An 18,528-nucleotide genomic window follows, 5' to 3' on the forward strand; every position below is an offset into this window, starting at 1 on the left:
TCCCCAGCCAGCATAATTGGGGACCAGCTTTTGAGTCTGAATCAGCCACCGAGACTCTGGGGTCACCAAAACAGGAAAACCAGAATGACTGTGAGCTGCTCCTTTCTCAAACTACAGATGATCGTCACCTTCCGTCCGCTCCAGCTGATGTTCAGAGCAGGCAAATAGAGGAGACAGGGAAATGAGACTGACCTAGTGGAAAGGCTAGATTCCCTGCAGCGTGCAAAAAAAGCTGGGATAGATGGAAAACAGAATACAGGATCACTGGACTTGAAGTTAGTATTCTGAGCCCGGCACTCTGAAATGGTATTTGCTGACTGTAGCCCCTATTAGCTCTTCTCTGCTCTGGGAAAAGCACTGTCCTGCTTCGTGCCTCAGTTTTCTTCCATCAGTACATGGCAGTGTGGTACGTCATGCACAGTGGAAGAAAACTGACATTTTATTTTAACCCTTCCACAGGTAATAATACGCCTCTGTCTTGATCTCGTGATGCATTCTGTTGCCACACACCAAAACCCTGCAAAACTTACCCAAAGTCATTATTTCTTGATGCAAGCTCCCCATATACAAGGGCTGTCAGTCCCATAGCTTGTGGCTGAGTAAAGATCATGCAGGGGAGAAAGCAAGCTGCACTGAAAGCATATCCTACTGATCTTGAGAGGTCTCCCACAGTCAGTAGGACTGAAACTGCCTCGTGCCAATCCTTCACGTTGCTACTCAGACTTCAGTATATCTGGAGTAGCAGCTCTAGCTGACCTGCCAGGACTCTGAGAGGTCAAGTGCTTAATGCAGGTTTCTCATCTCAGAAGAAGCTGGCTTTCTGCAGCTGCACTCCAAGCTGATGACATGACAGAAAGAAAATAGAGAAACCATCTACCATTACAACTCTCTCTCTCTGAGAATAACCAGCAGCACAGTTATTCTCTGGTCATGCTGAGGATCACTGTCTCCCAGACATGCCTTTAAATCCTGTCACAGAACAATCAGAAAGTCCTTCTAAGCCTTGAGTTTAAATGTCAGCTAGCAAGAGTGTCACCTTCTTGGCAGCCAGGGACTGGCCTGTTGTGGAGACACACAGCCCAGCCTAAAGATGAGGTTTGAAATGCTGCTAACTTGACACCACCACAGCAGTGTTTGTTTCCATCTAAACCCAACTTTAAACCTAAGTGTCATACAATGGATTTAATTTCAAGCTGCACTCTGCATTGCCTCAATATATTATCAGCCTTCCCTCTCTATCACTGCTGGACACCAAATCTCCACCCCCTAAAGCCAAGGAGACTCCAGCTGCCTCAATTCTTCATTTCATGGGAACAGAAGTTTCCACATGAATCCTCCCAGACAGGGGCAGGAGAGCCTGCAGAGACAGTGTATAGAGGCTCTGAAGACCGTTCTATTGTTCCTGTCTCAACAAGTGACATCCTGTGAGCTTGAACAAATCCCCCCTTCCTACTTCTTTCATCTCTTCAGACCGTAACCTGATGATCTCTCACTATCCACCTGTACAGCAAGCACCTTCCAGAACAGGGACATGACTGAGCTAAACACTACAGTAACAGAGACGGTATTTTGCAGAGGAGCTGGTCCTCACACCAGCACCATTCCCTACAGCCAACCTGGCCAAGCCTTTAAAAAGAACTTAAGCCCCGCGTACCACAAGCAGAGACAGATGATGTGGCTCAGCTGAAATATGCAGCAACCCAAACTGGACCAGAGCCTTGAACACAACTGCAACACCACACAGAACTTTGCTAGATCTTCCTCCCCATCTGCTGCTTGCCAGAACACAGTCTCAATCTGTCTCTTGACCCAAATCTTAGCCTTTTGGCTGTAATCATCAACAAATAAAAAAACACGTGATGTTCACTGGGCTCTGGAACAGTGCTCTCGTTCAACAGATGAATTCAGTTATGACCTAACGTCGCACATAAGAGAGTGACTTCACAAGAAATCCAGTTCTAACACTCTTTATCGAGAGTGACCAACGCAACTTGCGTCCCAGTACTCTTAATACCTGCCAGAGACATCTGAACAAGTGCTCAAGTGTCTTTCAGTAAAAGAAAGTGGAAGGGGCACTGAGATCAATCCAATCCATATGGATGACATCAGACTAATAAATTAGGAGCTGGGACTATTTATTTATTTCATGGAGAGCAGTGAGGAGACTGGTGATAGGATTTCCCCATCCAAGCTGACATGGAGGTATCTGATGCCATTCCCTCTAGCTGCTGCAGCAGAGTCACACGGGGGCCAGACAGGTTGATATGCTAATGCCACGCTACTGGACTACTGTGTATTGAGACAAGTTGAGCGTCCAAGACAATTAAAAAAGGAGAAGGAAAAAAAAAAAAAAAAAGAAAAGAAAAAAATACAGCTGAACATTTGGGTCACAAGAGTCTAAATGGTCATGCTGTGAATTCATTATTATGGAGGCATTTGAAGCTTACCAATCCCCTAGAGTCAGCCATTCCTCTATGAATCCTTCAGTCTAATGCTTGCTCAGAACAAAACAAGGGAATAACAGTTACAAAACAAGAAACGACACAGAAGTGTAGTTTCCAAAAGAAGAACAAGGAAAGCGTTGAAACCCTTCAAAATTAAACACCTTGGCACCTTTCATAAGGCTCTCTTTAGCCAGTAACACAGGTCGCATGGATAAAATACCATACCTTTCCTATCCCAGCAGCAGAGATCTAATGTTCTACTGCCCACAGACCCAGCTGCCAAGAAAAAAAATCACATTATTTCCAGGACAATCAGCTTGCAGTTCTAAAACCTCTGGATACCACTGTGAGCTTTCTCACAGTCACTTCTCATTTTGAGATAGGGTGGGAAGCAACAGTGCTAAAATCTTGTTCCCGTTATGAAATTTTTCTGTGCAGTTCTGCAAAATCTGACTGGCTGTGGTAAACAGGAAGAAGTTACATCCAAGTTACTGGATGTTCACCACACAGAGAATCCTCACCCTTTCTTCAATGGCAGCATTTCCAAAAGCAACATTCACCCTGGAAGTGATTTTAAAAAAAAAAAATCTGTAAAGCCAAAAAATACTTAATTTTTATTTACTAAGGTTTAAAAATGAATCACAGAATTATCCTAGGGCAGGAAAGGAGGAGGTCAGGTTTTTAATCCATGCAGTGTTATCTTTTTTTCCCTGTCATATATTACAAAAGGAACTCTCCTCCCTGTGAGCAGTGTTTCAGCCCTGTAAACCATCTGGCTGGCCACCTCATGTCTCACACAAGCAAAAATAATTATTTTCAGTCCGTACTGAGCATTGAAGTAAAAGCCAAGATCACCTTGGTTCTAATCCCTTTTCCATCAGCAAGGGAACAGCCTGATTTCTAGCAATATCAAGCCACTGCAGCCCCACTGTTGGCAATGGCTGTGAGCTCAAAAAAGGGGGAGCTGTAGTTTATCTGTTTTAACAGGGTGGACAATTGAGTCATTAATGTTGGCCTGATCAGCATTATCTAAGCAGTTCACTATGTGGTGCTTTTGGGTAAGAAAAGCACAGATGTCCATGCCACCGTGGACATGACGAACAGGTTGGCTTAGCTCCCCACTGGCATTTCGCTGGGGGTACAGAACTTCACAAAACTATAAACAGCATGAATTCTGTTCTATACTACTGACTCAGTTCAAACACTGCTGGCAGTTTCAATACAGAGCTGAAAGGCTAACCCACTCCATCACATACACAAACAGTTGTGAATTAAAGTGCAGTCGCACCAAATCCATGCAGGCAGCATACAAAACCACGAGACAGGAGCACAGACAGGACAAAGGAACTCAAGCAAATGGTTCGGGATAATGACAGTTGGAGAAATAAATACGAGATGAACCATCTTACCTTCACTTTGCTGGCTCCCTGCGCTGCCACTACCATAGCTAAAGCCTGGGTCTTGGTATGCTGGTGGAAAACATGGAGGGGGCAGAGGATACTGATAGGGGTATCCTTGGCCCAGTGGCCAGGGAGCAGCAGGATGCGGAAGCGGTGCAAGGGTATCCTGATCTGAGGCTCCGCTAGAACCATTGTTAAGGTTCAGTGCAGCCATATCTGGAAAAGAGAGAAAAGCTGAAGGCTCTGTTCTTACCTAGCAGCTGACTCCTGCACATTAACAGTGGCTGACAGAGGACCTAGTGTGGTGAGGGACTAGAGGGACTCGGCCTCCAGAGTTCACTCAAAACATCACACACAGTAGGGCAGACATCAATATTTACCACTGAGCACCAAGGTGCCTCTGCAGTATTTCTTAAGTCAAGGAGGAACCATCCCCATTTTACAGACTGGAAACTAAGTATGACTGACAAGCAGGAAGTCTATGGCATCACCAGAAATAAATCCTGCTTTCCTGCGCCTCAGTGGAATACCCTATTTGATGAGTTCATCCTTCTCTTCCAAGTGGTCTAATTGCTTGGTCTAAGAGGAAGCAACAATCACTTCTCACGCCACTTCAGAATAATGGCCTGTTCCAGAACACCCATTTGTCCTACAGGATTCTCCTCTGGGCATCCTGCGAGCACAGAACAGACAACACTCCCACAGCCTGGCCCTTCACAGATGGGGAACTTACTGCCACAGAGGTCTCCAAAGACATAATAGCACTGTTCCGAGAAGGTGATTTTGTTCACAGTGTGCCTGAGGTAGCCATGTTTTAACATGCTGCTGGCATATTTTCTAGCCTCCCGTCGGTCTTTGAAGCCTTCCACGTGTGTGTAAAGCCAGTCAACCACATCTGCTCCTAAAATGAGAACAGGAAGAGGAGACACAGGATCATCCGAGCCAAAGTGATCTTTTTTGATTTTTTTTTAATCTTCACATTATCACACAACCCACTAGTACTACTGTGCCAGGTACTGAATGCAAATATGAATATGTAGCAATCTTGCTGCCAAGAGCTTAAAATATTATTTTCACAACTCAGCCTAACTGCTAAATTAGTTACCACCAAACATCAAGAAGGAAAGCAAAGAATTACCTTGCATCCAGTTGAACACCACATTAACAGTGACACCGAATATGCACAAAGAAAACGTTATAGTGACACTGTTCAACCCCTTCTGAGTTCCAGTAATGAAAATGACACAGGATTTACAAAACACAAGTGACTGAGAGAGTCATCCTCCTCAAGAGGCAGATGTTAAGACCTGGGTTCAAATCCCTTTCTCAGCAAAAAGTAACTACAGCCTAGACTGACTGGATGTTAGCACAGTTCAGGTCACAGGACAGTCAGAATCAAAGGTAGACTAGTTGTGGTAATTTTAAGTGTAATTAAGATGCTTTATTAGGGTCGTGTGGCTGTCTGGAACTGGAATTCCAAGGATTTTGTTTCTGCTGAACATGGGCAGATTGCTAGAGCCACAAGTAGTTACATGGAAAACCTGAGATGGGTTAAGGACCAGCTGCGTGTGGGCATCAGAAACGTGCAGGATTTTTGGCTGTCCAGGCTCACACAAGAACTATTTGTTATTTCCTGTCCACGCTAGAGTTGTTCACAAATACCAAGACAAGGTTATATAAAGCGGCATAGACAGGGAAATAAAAAGTTCATTTTTTTCAGTTTATTTCCAAAAAGACACTGTTTTTTCCCCCCAGTATTTCTCTGATCTGCTTACCTATCACTGCATTGGAGATGGTAATTTTTAACCACATCCTGTCCCGAATTTCAAGGCCTGAGTCTGGTAGCTGCATAACCTTGACAATAGTAGCCATGTCACTCTTCACAGTTAAGGGAGATTCTTCTAATTCTAAAAGGAAGAAAGGTTACATGCTTCTTTGAAATGAACCGAGTCTGGAAAGAACTTCTCAGCTCCCAATTTGGATGAAACTTTTCAAGACCGGCTTTACCAGCAGATGCAAAAAAAGACACAAAGGTTCCCAAATGCACCCTCATCAATGGCATAAATTATAGCATTCGTACCAGTTCTTGACCGTGCTCAGTGCACCCAGTTTAGGCACTGAGATGCCGAGTCCCTACGTGTCTTGACTTCCCAAACCAGCTTTAGATCAGCTCTTTCAAGGCACACTGCATTGAGATGTGCAGAAAAGGAAACCCAAGGAGTTCTATGACCGTTGCTTTCCATTTCAGTTTGCCATCAACAGCCCCTACCACCCAGTGGTTCAGGGCCATGTATGCAAAACTGTAGGAGAAGGGGTTTTGGCTGGTGCATTAACTCCAGGTTTAATTGTCAGCAATAATCCCCATCTGCACGGAGAGGGATGACGGTCATATCTCAGTCAATGTTCGCTTGTTTTTTTAAGATCTGGACATCAGCATAACTGGGGAGAATTGAAATTAGAAAAGAAAGCTTCCATCATCATGATAAAGGCTAGTGGTTTCCTCCAAAAAAATTCTCCAGGATCCCAATGATGGCAGCCTGACAAGTTAACAAGTCACTTAATCCAGCATTACTTTGCCCTGCATCGTTCTTGCAGAACATTTCAAAAAACGCCACTCCTGAATGCCTCAGCAGCCGTCACTGCTCCGTTCCTATTCCACACACCCTTACAGGCAGAGCTGGCTCACCAGAGGCTTCATACTTTCCTAAAACCAGAGCAATAGGGCTGAGGTTCACCCTGCTGAACTGAGGTGCCTGTCAAGGAGTCTAGCTCCTTCAGAAACTCCTCTACCACACACAGAGGCAAAGTGGCATCTAATATTGAAAGCCCAGTGGGGTGAAGCTGGGTCCAGGAATCTACCAGCCTTCTTGCATTCTGTGCAGAACTCAGTCATCCTGTTTATAGATAAGATGACTCTATTCTTTGGACACAGCACCATCTCCTCAGCCCTAGAAAATTCATGTTGAGCACGTGTGTCCTTGTGTTTGCAGTGCAGACCCTTCTCCAGCAGGAATTCAGAAACCCTCCTCCCCTCCCTTCTCCCAGCTCCTCGTATCACCCACCTTTCAAAAGCACAAGGGAACCAATTTTGTCCTTTTCCAGCAACCCCAAAATTTGATAAAAGGTATAACAAGCATGAAACAATGAAAACTGGAAATGCTTCTTTCAATACATGCACTGCTAATATGCATGAAAACATCCCAGATCATCTATGCATGCGTTTTCAATACTTACAAAGTTCGAATAAACACTGAAATTTTGCTCTTGCTTTAAGTTAGTTTGGTTAGTGGCAAAAAGCAACATGTTTGTTTGAGGGGAAAAAAAAACCAAACAAACCAACAAACCAATACTCAAGGAAAGTATGTGAGGAGCAATCAATTGTATTTTCTTGGAGACTTGCAATCTGCAGATAAAGAACACCACTGGCCAAATGACCATTAATATTTTCTAAGTCTGCTAGTTGCTGTACAAATAGAAAAAATTTTGAGATGCATCTAAAATGCACCCACTCTGGCCTGAACTCAGTCAAGTGTGGGCCTGACTACCTGACAACCTGTACAGGTATGTGCAAATCTGGGGAACACACAGACAGTAACTCCTTTCTGGGGAACCAGATCTACCACAGAGCTCTTTCTCAGGGCTTTGAGCAGCATTTTTTCCCATTAATAAATGGTATAAATGGTAATAAAAGAGGTGTGTGCTCCATGAAAATTAAGTCCTACCACGTGTAATACCACCACTGGCTTGTATCCTTATTTGAATAAGGAAATACACATTTGCCCAAAGAAAAAGGCCCCAGGAAATTACACAGTACCTCAGGCTGAATACTACTAAACAGGAGTAGTTTGAAGTCTCAATTCAAAATCATCTGAAGTCCATGCAAGAGAAAAAGAGAACTTTCCAACAGTGTCACTGGACTGCATTTTGAAACAGCAAGACTTTCAAGAAACACTGAAACACCTGAAGTTAATCTCATGGAATAGGACAGCAGTGCTTTGCAGAAAGGGGTTCTGGGGTGGCAAAACAGGGGCTAGAAAAAAATCTACCTTTAGCAAATTAAATGAGGAGCAGAGTTTGCATTGACTGAGACAGCGAGCCCAACACTCACAAACCACTGTGACAGAATATTCTCCTGCATCAGCCAGAACACTGCTGGAGAACAAGATACTTTTTAAAGCAATAATTACTATGAAACTCCTCAGTCTGCCTTGGTTTGCATAGTCCTGTTTTTGAAGAAAGGCACCTGAGAAAACCCTGAGCTAACAGAGCTAACACAGAATAATTCCTACTGTGTGGTGGTGATTTGTATGGCCCCAAAATGTCAGCTACTTTAATCACTAGCACCGATGTGATGGTGGCTGTGCACATGCTTCAGGTATCAGAACTTCACTTTTGATCCAGAAGCCAGAGAGCAAAGGAATGCTAGTGAGAAGGAAAGCAGTTATTCAGTCCATTCCCATGGTCCTGGCCTCGCTATACAATGAGGAAACCAGCAGACATTCACAATACTTAAAACAAGGAACCATGAAGCAGACTGCTCTAAGATGACTCCGTTAACTCACTGCTTCCACTCCCATGGCCAGACACTGCAGAAGAGATACTCTATTTGCTTCAAATGCCAGTGACTCTAGCCTCAGAGGAACATGAAAATTTAGAAAGCCCCATTTTACATGAAGCTCTTTGTTCTTTGAGATGTCAATGCGCAGTCTCTCCTCGCTTCTCCCTCTCTTCCTCCCTTGTCTTTCCTGCCCAAGAGGTTCACACAACAGGTGCTCTTTGTACCTAGGGCCCTGAGGTGCTGCCTGCCGTGATCAGGGAGGGGGTGTAACAGGGCTGAACTGAAGGAAGGAGTGTTAAGCAGAAGGTCACAATAAAGGTCAGAGGTACTCCACGTTTTCTTGCGTTCAGGAAAGGCAACATTGTAAGTCACTGGCATAGAAATGAGAAGCTGTCTCAGAAACGTGGTTCTGCTCCCAAATAACCTTTATTTTAAAAGTACGCTTGAGAGGACGTCTGCGTTCCACACTTCCCAATCACATTGCTAATATCAAGGCACGCGATACATGAATAGTTCAAGAGGAACGCAGAGTAACAGACTCTTGTTTGACAGCAATCAGCACATACATTTGATTCCAGCAATCTTTAGTACCTGTAAGGCTGAAAACACATCTCAAGATAAAGTAGTCATCAGGGAAGTGCTTCACTTGCTGCAGATGTATTTCCCCTTCAGTGGTGCTACCTACTACCTACAGAGGCACTGAGCTATACACCTACAGAGAGGATAACTACCCTTTCAATTCAAGGTGAGGTGTAACTCCAGGAACTATGTGCTCATAAAATCTGAGAGAGGATAGAAGGAAAAGAGGCAGACACCTATATAGTGTGATAGGACTTGAGTGGTCCCTGCAAGTGCAAGTTTCACACTCCAGCCATGCACTTTGCTGAGGAAGATTCTGTTGCTAATCACCAACACCACAGTGGTCTTTAAAATCCTCAACATGTTTTCTTGTTCGTTTCAGTTTGTTGTGTTTTCTAAAGGATATCCTCCCTTTCTCGTGGGAAAAAAAAATCTTAAAAAATTAAAAAAGTTACTCAGTCCTAAATTTAGACTGCAGATCTGGCAGACACTTAACCATCCCTTGTTAATTATGCAAGTGTTTATCTGGCTTTCAATTAATGTATCCTGAGGTAGCATTGTTCCATAATTGAGATAATCTCCTCAGAACTTTAAAGCCACTTCAAGATTTCTATGCCTTATATAAACAAATATAATAAATCTCCTTGCTGCAGATGAACAAATCTGATGGAAAGGCTGCATCTCTAGAGAAATTCTTCCATATTAATATAACAGGAAACAAACACTAATGAGATGTAAAGTACCTCAAAACTTTCACGTCAAGTAAACAGAAGTGCCGTTTTAAATATGAACACTTTCCTGAACCAGGACTTCAGTGGACAGTGTTCTCAGAGACACATGCTCCTCCTTTATTTGTCTTGCCTTACTGCCATGTATTTCAACCCAAATGCTAGCTTTTATCCCATGCCTACCTCAGAAAGCAAAGGAAGAGTAAAAGAAAGGGTTTATATTCTTTAAACAAAAATTTCCCAGATAAGGAATCGTGACAACTTGTTGGTTACATGGATATGGCTGATTTAGAGACTGCCACAGACAGACAAACCAGGAGAGAAGGCTGAACTATAATTTCATGTGGGACATTTGGTTTTTTCCCTGTTCAATAAAAAAGTATAAAAGAGTATAAAAGAAGGCTATGCAAAGAAGACTTCCTAAACGATATGCTAACATTATTATCCAGTGGCATCTATCTGAAGTAAATTATTTAAATTTATGAAAAAAACCCCAGTCAAATGCAAGGAGGAAGCTCTCACACTTATCCGAGGGGATAAAGTTGGAAACCTGCCTTGTAAATTTAAAAGGGACAGAAGCCACCTCTTCCTGAGTGTGAACCCTGGCAAAACACCACTGCGTTAACTTCTGACCTTAGGAAAAAGGTTTTATGCTCCCCAAGAATAACAAATATAAGAAAGCATTCGAGAGTTCTGTGGCGGCTGTCGTTTTCATCGTGCTTGTGGCTGGGGTCGGGTTTGTGCACAGCTCTGCACTGCTGGCCCCGAGCAGAAGGCACCTGCCCTGGGCTGGCAGCAGTGTGACTTACTTTCCGAATCGGGAATTGAGCTTGTTAGTGAGGAGCTGGTAGATGTGGTGATGCTCATGGAGGGGCTCATACCGTAACGGGGGTACGCTCCCGTCATGGCTGTGGTATGAGAGATCCACGCTGCAGGGTCAATTGGCCTCACTGGTTCAGCTGCAAAACAACCAGAAAGGGAGAAAAAGACAAATTGAATCAGCTTTGCTGTAAATACTAAGACCTAGAGTAAGAAGGAATTTTTTGGGGGTGCCCAAGTCCTTGCCATTCTGGTAGTACACCTGGGGTCGCCCCACCGCAAGGGAACAAAAAGCACCTTGTCAGCAGTAGCTGGTTTCCTCTAGCAATGGCCTCACCAGCCTGATAGGATAAACCCACGACACTCCCTCTAACTGCAGGAGGAGTCAAACAGTTCTCCTTGTGGGAAAGAAGCTCCCACTCCAGTCTTGGCTCTAAAATAACCACTCAGAGAGAAAGGGAATCTTCTGCCGAAGGTGAATCAGAACTGTAACTCTAGAGCTCTGTATTTGCAGAGATCAGGTATCACAGAATTCACCTCTCAGCAGCCATAATGAAACTTTTTAGGACTGGAATAGTCTTGCAAAATAAATAGGCAGGCCATATAAAGACCATTTGAAGAGACTGGTGTCAGAGAAGGGTGAAAATTACACTCAGACCTTAAGAAAAGCCACATAGCAAGCAGCTTTTAAAGTTGGGAATAGAACTCAACTTTCCCCATAATCTCAATTACTTCTTTTCTTCTGAATTATAGTGGCTGTTGTTCCATTGCCTTAAAACCAGAAATTATGTAAAAGAGCTCTGCCTATGTTAGGTGTTTCTACAAAACATCCCACACATTATTGCAACCGGTTTAGACTACAACAGATCGACTGCTGTTTGCCTGGGATAACAACACATGCACCTGCGCTGAACAAAGGGCAAACTGATACACAAGCTCTCCCTGGAGAAAATCTGAAATATGTGATTTTTGATTATGCTGATTTTCCTAAGGACTTCACTGAGTGAGCTTCCATAGTCTGGGTGAGTCTACTGCATTAATTTCAGCGGACAGTGCTATCCTCATCCTGGAAGGAGCAGGAACAAGCTGCTTCAGTACCACAAGGCAGGGCACTCGCCAGCAGGAGGCAGCTGGGTTTGACACAGGAGCACACACGTATTTTATCCCTACTGAAAGGTTTATTAAGCCGGAAGTTTTAAAACTAGATCATTTTCGAGAGGTTTTACATATACCAAACAATGTTGTTGGCCTCAAGTATTAAAAATACACAGTTTAAATTCTAAGAAGTGAACATGTGACAAAATGAGGCTTTTTAACACTTAAGTATCCTCCAAGCTTTCTATCAACTGAAAGGTTGAGATCACAAGGATATACGCACCAAAAGGTTAAGAGCTTGATCCAAAGCCAAGTGAATCAAAAGAAAAACTCCCATGACTTCAGTGGGCACTGGAGTCTCAGAAAGAGTATCTTAAACTCCTGCCTCCCAAAACAAACAGCAAAAGACCAATACAACCAAACTTAAAAGTGTCGAACTTGTAGGGAATGAAAATACGTTAGATGCCAAAATAGCTGAAAATATTCTAGACCTTGAGGGCTCCACAGGAACCCAGCAAAGAGCACAAATATGTACTCACCCCTGGGGATGGTGAAGTAACTCCTGGGAGTAGGGTCCCAGCATTTGGCTACTGTTAGGCTGATAGGTCTAGGAAGAAAGAAAACAAGGGTGAGTCTTAACTCTCCCTACAGCAGTTGTAGCTACTACAATAAACTCTCTGAAACAAACTTATTCCTAATCAACAGTTGCAAAGGACATTCTGAGAAGGTTTTGGAGATGCTTGTCGAAGTATGTTTGGGACAAACCAGTATCAGAATGTTTCTGGTTTTGCATAGATCATGCTGAAATCTGTCTCCTCATCAGCTCTTGAGATATTAAAACACTCACTGTATAAACAAACAGTGCTACCGAAACCAGGCAACTCCTTGTTCGTGCCAGTTTTGGCTGGTACACTGGAACCAGTCTCACCAATTCATCATTCACACTGAGGAGTTCAGAGTTGAGATCAGCAGTCACACTGGTTTCTTCTTGAGATCAAAATGGTGATTTCACTGAGGTTTGCCCAATACCAATAACTGCATTTGGAGGATAAGTAGCAAGAGATTTTGTAATATGCTCACCCTGGTTTGGAGACTATTTCCCGTAAAACCCGTACTGCGTCATCATTGCTCATGTTCTCAAAATTGACATCATTCACCTGAAACGTTGCAAAAAGCAGAAGTCAGGCTTTGTAACAGGAAAGTTAAAGACATTTTAATTATTTGTTTCCAAATTTATTTGCCTTGTAACTGTCTCCATTCCTTTGAGCAGCTGCAGAAATACTGTTTCTCAGAGCACATCAACTATCCAGCAGAGTTTGCAAAGAATTATAGAATTAAGTGATAACAGTCTTTGTGAGACATTTCTCCGAGTATGAATGAATTCTGTTAACTGATTTCTAAGGCCGTGGATCTGGTGGGATGACTGAGCTGAGCCACCACCATACAAGCCAGCAGCACGTATTTTTGGACAGGGACCAACCTGCAGAAGCATGTCTCCTGGTTCAATTCGGCCATCTGCTGCCACAGCCCCTCCTTTCATAATAGAACCGATGTATATGCCACCATCACCCCGGTCATTGCTCTGTCCTACAATGCTGATTCCCAGGAAGTTATATTTCTCTATACAGAAAGAAAGTGGAGGGTGGAGAGGGGAAAAAAAAAAAAAAAAAAAAAAAAAAAAAAAAAAAAAAAAAAAAAGCAAACAGAGTGATTGGAATGATAGTGAAGAGCTACTTCAGTCTTGAAAAATCAGTTCTCTCAACACATCAGCTGGGCCATGTTTGACTTACAATTATCTCAGGTTACCCTACTGGCGTCTGTCTGCCTGGCACCTTCAGGGAAAGGCAGCAGGGAAGTGCTGCTAAAGACATTATTTTTTCATGCAGGAAACTGAAAAGTTACATTCAAAAAAAATCAGCAAGAGAAACGACATTGAAAAGACATGTCTACACCTAGAAATTAGGCACCCGATCAGCATTAGGCAATGTTTTTTCCACACAGAGTGGCTGGAAGGATTTGTTGCTACTGAAAGGTGCTGAATTGGCAGTCCTGTACATTTCTATCTGGCTAAACAATGAAATGCATGAGCAGCAGAAACACAACACTCCAGTGCCCTTCTACTCTTGCTCCTAATAGTGTCCGACCCCTTCCCATACCCACAAATAAGAGCAGAACTCCATATCCTGGGGTTCCAGCTCCTTCCCTGGGTTTCTTGGGAAAACACTGATCTGCCTGTGCAAACAGCTCAGAACTATCCAGTGCTGGACTAGAGCCCAGGCACAGCTGACAGGGTTGCATCCTTTCAAATCAAGGAACTTTCTACTGGCTTCAGGGGCTACTATACCGTAACAAAAAACATCTGCATCACTTGAAATTCATCATAAAAAACGCTGCTTATCCTCTTACCCATGTTGAGTGTGACAGTGATGATATTTAGTGACATAGTAGAATCGGTGATGCTGCTGAACGAAGACGACTGCAAAATACAACAGAAAATTCTGTTTTAAATGGCTCAGAGTAAGACAATAAAAATAACTATTGAGGATTAATTCATCGGGAACTGATTAATAGGTTTGGAAGGCATCCTGAAACCATTGTGGCCTCCTCAAAATGACTCTTCATTTAGAATCTGTAAGGAAAAAAAAATACTGCACTTTCTCCAAGGATTTGTTTACAAAACACACAGAGCAAGTTCCTATATTGAGGTTTCTCAACTGAACTTCAAATTGAATCATTTCTGCTTCCTGACTACATGACTGACAGGCAGACATTTAAATACTAAAGTGCCCAGTGCAGTGTGAATTATTACATCCACAGCTCCTCCCTAAAGAGTGAACAACACATGATCCTTCAGGAAACGAGTAGGGAGACACCCCCCCAACCTCCAAAATATCCAAAATAAAATACAAATGTGCTTATCAAATATCTATAAAACATTACTTCAGTTCTTGTTATAAAATGTATGCATACTCATTCTTTAATCTGTGAAGACTGATATTTACAGGAGAACAAAACAGTTACTTCAAGAAGTACATCATTTGGACCATCCTCATTCTGCTACCACAGGATTAGCACAGGAAAGGGGAAAAGGTTTGTGATTTCCCACAAACGTAGGTATCTCCTTTCAGCAGAATGCAAATCTCAACAATTCATACATCAGCTGTCTAACACCACGGTCACCCCTTGCTCACATCAGGCAGTAGCATAACGGAGGTTGTCCTGCAGAGGCTGGTCTTGGAAGAAACAACAAGAAATGCAATCACTTAATAGTAAAAGAAGGGAGAGCAGGAAAAAAATCTTGACTCTAGTGCTGCAGAACTTGAAATGTTAGAGACTGGAGCCAAAGGGAGCCTTTGGAATGAATTCTGCAAGGTATGGACCTGTTCTGGATCCCTTCCTGATTCACATGCTGCACTCAAAAATCACGGTTCACCTCCTTGGAAAATTATGATGCCAACCTTACCCTGTCAATCTGCCGCATCCTTTGTTTCCTCCTCCTGCGTTTATGCTTCCGTATGAGCCGGGATGAAGTGCTTTGCTCAGTGGAGCTACTCAACCTGAGGGAAATTGAGAGCAAATGTCAACTCTGTAAAGCTGAGCCATTTGCATTTCTCTGCACCCTGCCAAAAGAAGGCTCATTCCTTCGAATGCAGGAGAGTGTAAGCCATACAGACACCATCAGCTGGCTTACACTGTAGTGCTGTGCCTGCTGCTGAACTGCTGCTCAACCCCAGCCCGCACTGTACCTCTGCCTGGGAGCACAGAGAAGGCCCCAGCTAACCTCCAGCATAGTGGATGTAAATACAGAGAGCATCATTTACTGCCTTGCTTTCTTTTGGGAGCAAGCTGGAGTGCAACCCACATCTCAACAGGCATAGATCACCCTGATTTAGCCACCCAAAGGTCAGAGGTAGCCATCTTCCACTACTTTAAAGGTGGCTCTGACTCCAGGCCCATCGAAGAAAAATGCACACTACAAAAACAACTGTACATGAAACAATGATTTTAATCTCCGCTCTGAGAGAACAGCAGACAACTTGGAGAATCTCTTAATATTCATTTTTGTGAGTCTTGTCATGATGTTGTTATTTGCTGCTGCTGCTATCTATCCTGTTAACAGGAACTTAACACTGGGGCATGAATTCAATTAAATAAAGTATCAATTGATCATAGCTACTACCAAATAGTGACAGAGGAGCAGTGATTATGATTTACTTTCACATATTCTGTTAGTTTTATTTTGTTGTGGGTTTTTTTGCCAGGCTATTCAAACTTGTAGAACCAAAATGTGCCACATTCTACATATAAAAGCTTAAATACCCTAATAGTTAAGAATGTGTTCATTCTCATTTTACAGATAGTGGACTGAGACACAGAAAGACAAATGGATTTGCTCAAATTAATTTCAGGAGCCTGGAACAAAGCCTAGATTTCAGAGATACCAGTGTAACACCGCAGAGACATCTCGCCTCTATTTATTATGTTAAGAATGGCAAAAAAAGACATAGTAATGCTCCATCATTAACCAAGATTTAAAAAAAAAAAAAAATTCCAACCCTATACAACACAAGTAATTGAACTGGCACTGTCACAAAGAAAACAGTGCCAGTCTTTCTCCCCAGTCTCCATGTCCCTGTCTTCAAAGTCCTAGCCACATGCAGGAATGCTAGAATACCTCAAGCAAAACTTGGTATCAGCAACTTCAAAAAGGAGCTTGCTGTCATGAGATTACAACCCACCACACTGGGAAACCCATCTTGCATAAAGTAGGTGTGTTTTAGTCAAGCATACTGAGCTGAATATTACAGATGATGGAACTGCTCGGAGGGTGTGAATCTCCTGACATTCTCTTTGAGATCACAAAACTATTTCAGGCATGTTAACCTCACACACTCCTTTTTTCCCTCCCAGCAAGGCAGATTAATTTCAAGAGCCAAGAGGTGGTATTTTCAAAAGAGATCAAAAATTTGATACTTCTCCATTTGTGGAAACAGCCCAGAGCACCTGGTTTTCTGAGGTTTTACCTTTTCAACAGGAAAAATAAAGACATCTCTCAGATGCAGGGCTCCCAAAATTGGACTTGTTCAACATTCACCACTCTTCTTGAAAGTACTGACAAAGACTGACACAGAAAAACTCCTCTTACATTTTACTACCAATATTCTCCTTCTTCCTATTTCCTCTCCAGTTTCACTCTCTCCCTCTCTCAGAACATCTCATTAGTAGGGTTCAGCTAAAACATTCCAGCACACAACAGTTTAGAGGAATCTGAAGAAAGGCAAGGTGTTTTGCTCACATCACAGCGAACCTGCCTGCTCTTTGAGAAGAGCAGCAAAAAGAGAAGAGGCAAAAGACTGGGAGAGCTTTTCTGCCTAAACACAAGTGAAGCAACAAGATCACTTCAAAGGCTATGAGAGAGATGTGTGTGCCCTTCTTCCACCGATTAGAGGATAAATTCTGCACTCTGATCTGCAAGCAAACCCTCTTCTCAGAGGCCCTATTCCCTGCTGCAGAGAGAACACCAGGGTGTGAAGGTCCTGCTCTTTCACAGGATGAGGCAAGACTTTCCACTGGTTTTGGAGCTGAGTTAGTCCATCACAGAAATGATAAAACTGTAAAATTTTATCTTTCCTTTCGGCTACTATAATCACATTCCAAAGTCATTCACGGCATCCAGGCAATTGATTTGCATTGTTTACACACATATTTCACCTCCTGCCATATCCTTTTTTTTGGCTTTATCGTAGTGTGCATCACTGAAGGAGTATGCAATATTTCCTGTCACCAACCTTTTTAGAATGGCATCCTCTAATGGTTACTGTGGATAAAGAGAATCCATTAAATTCACACACGTCATTTCATTTATTGTTTCCCATTACTACGTTCCTGAAGTAAGTTCCTTTAAGTTACCAATGTTCACATAGCAGAGAAAGAAAATGGATAGAAAAACTATACTCAAAGCCACACCTGCCTGCAGCAGGAGACCACAGTGGGAATTCACCCAGTAGCAAAGTTCTTCCTCCACTTTCCAGACAATGGGCATTTTATCTGGATAGCAAGTTATGGAAATGAAGGACAACAGTAAAGTTTCAGACAGTTCACTGAATTTCTTTGTCTTGAGCAGTCTTGGCTGTAATCTGGCATTACTTCATGGCACTTTACATCCCAAGAAGTAAGCAAATCAAAAGTGCCTTCCACTGTATGTTAATACACCTCTTCTGTCAGTATTTTTCCTGATCACAGACAGCATATAATACCTGTTGACTACCAAGGTTGCCTGGTTATGCCAATTTCTTCCTCCTGCTCTAGTGCACATCAATATGGCATCGCTCAGAAAAACAGAAAGAATTATTATTTACAGCTTTTAGTCTGATTTTCTACACTTGGACTGGACAAAAAAATACCTTTTTCCAGCACTGAGTATAGCTGGAAAACAGAACTGCCCTCTGACTCTGAGTCCTTAGAATGGATATTTTAAGCTATCATCTAGTACAGGACATAAAAATACTTTCATTACTATCTTTAGAGAGAAATATCAGGGATGAGTTCAAAAAGATGGACTGGAAAAAAAAAAAAGAAGAAAAGTCTAAGTACACAGCACAAAGGCAGACAGAACACAGCTGAGGTGATGAAGGTGTGAACAATTCGCTTATGCTAATATCAGCACCTTGTTCCTTCTCCACTTTTGCTCTCCCTATTTACTTTGGCAACTTCAGGTGAGACCACTCTGGAAAATTCATCGCCTTTCAATACATGGCCAAAAGTTTAGACTCCTCTGTAAGCAGTGAACATTTTTGATTTTATTTTAAATTAACCCAGCAAAACCAGAGTTTATTGGCAAATCTCTGAACTTCTGTTACCAGATGATAAAACGTGAAAAATTAAGTTCTTTCTGTGGTATTTTT

The 18,528-nt window shown here is 42.6% G+C and overlaps 1 protein-coding gene across 2 annotated transcripts in view; it reads right to left on the bottom strand.

The window, feature by feature from the left end:
* Nucleotides 1–18,528, bottom strand: part of DVL1 (dishevelled segment polarity protein 1) — a 64,580-nt gene that overhangs the window by 5,544 nt on the left and 40,508 nt on the right. For both annotated transcript variants that reach the window (XM_026862587.1, XM_026862586.1), the window contains 9 exons: nucleotides 15,087–15,180; nucleotides 14,030–14,099; nucleotides 13,104–13,243; nucleotides 12,704–12,780; nucleotides 12,163–12,230; nucleotides 10,519–10,668; nucleotides 5,620–5,751; nucleotides 4,578–4,745; nucleotides 3,854–4,060 (listed from right to left, as the gene is read on the bottom strand). In XM_026862587.1, coding sequence (XP_026718388.1) covers nucleotides 3,854–4,060; nucleotides 4,578–4,745; nucleotides 5,620–5,751; nucleotides 10,519–10,668; nucleotides 12,163–12,230; nucleotides 12,704–12,780; nucleotides 13,104–13,243; nucleotides 14,030–14,099; nucleotides 15,087–15,180 — 1,106 coding nt within the window. The remainder of the gene's footprint in view (nucleotides 1–3,853; nucleotides 4,061–4,577; nucleotides 4,746–5,619; nucleotides 5,752–10,518; nucleotides 10,669–12,162; nucleotides 12,231–12,703; nucleotides 12,781–13,103; nucleotides 13,244–14,029; nucleotides 14,100–15,086; nucleotides 15,181–18,528) is intronic.

The sequence above is a fragment of the Athene cunicularia genome (genome assembly GCF_003259725.1).
Source record: "Athene cunicularia isolate RWA chromosome 21 unlocalized genomic scaffold, athCun1 chr21_part1, whole genome shotgun sequence".
In the NCBI taxonomy this organism is placed as follows: domain Eukaryota; kingdom Metazoa; phylum Chordata; class Aves; order Strigiformes; family Strigidae; genus Athene; species Athene cunicularia.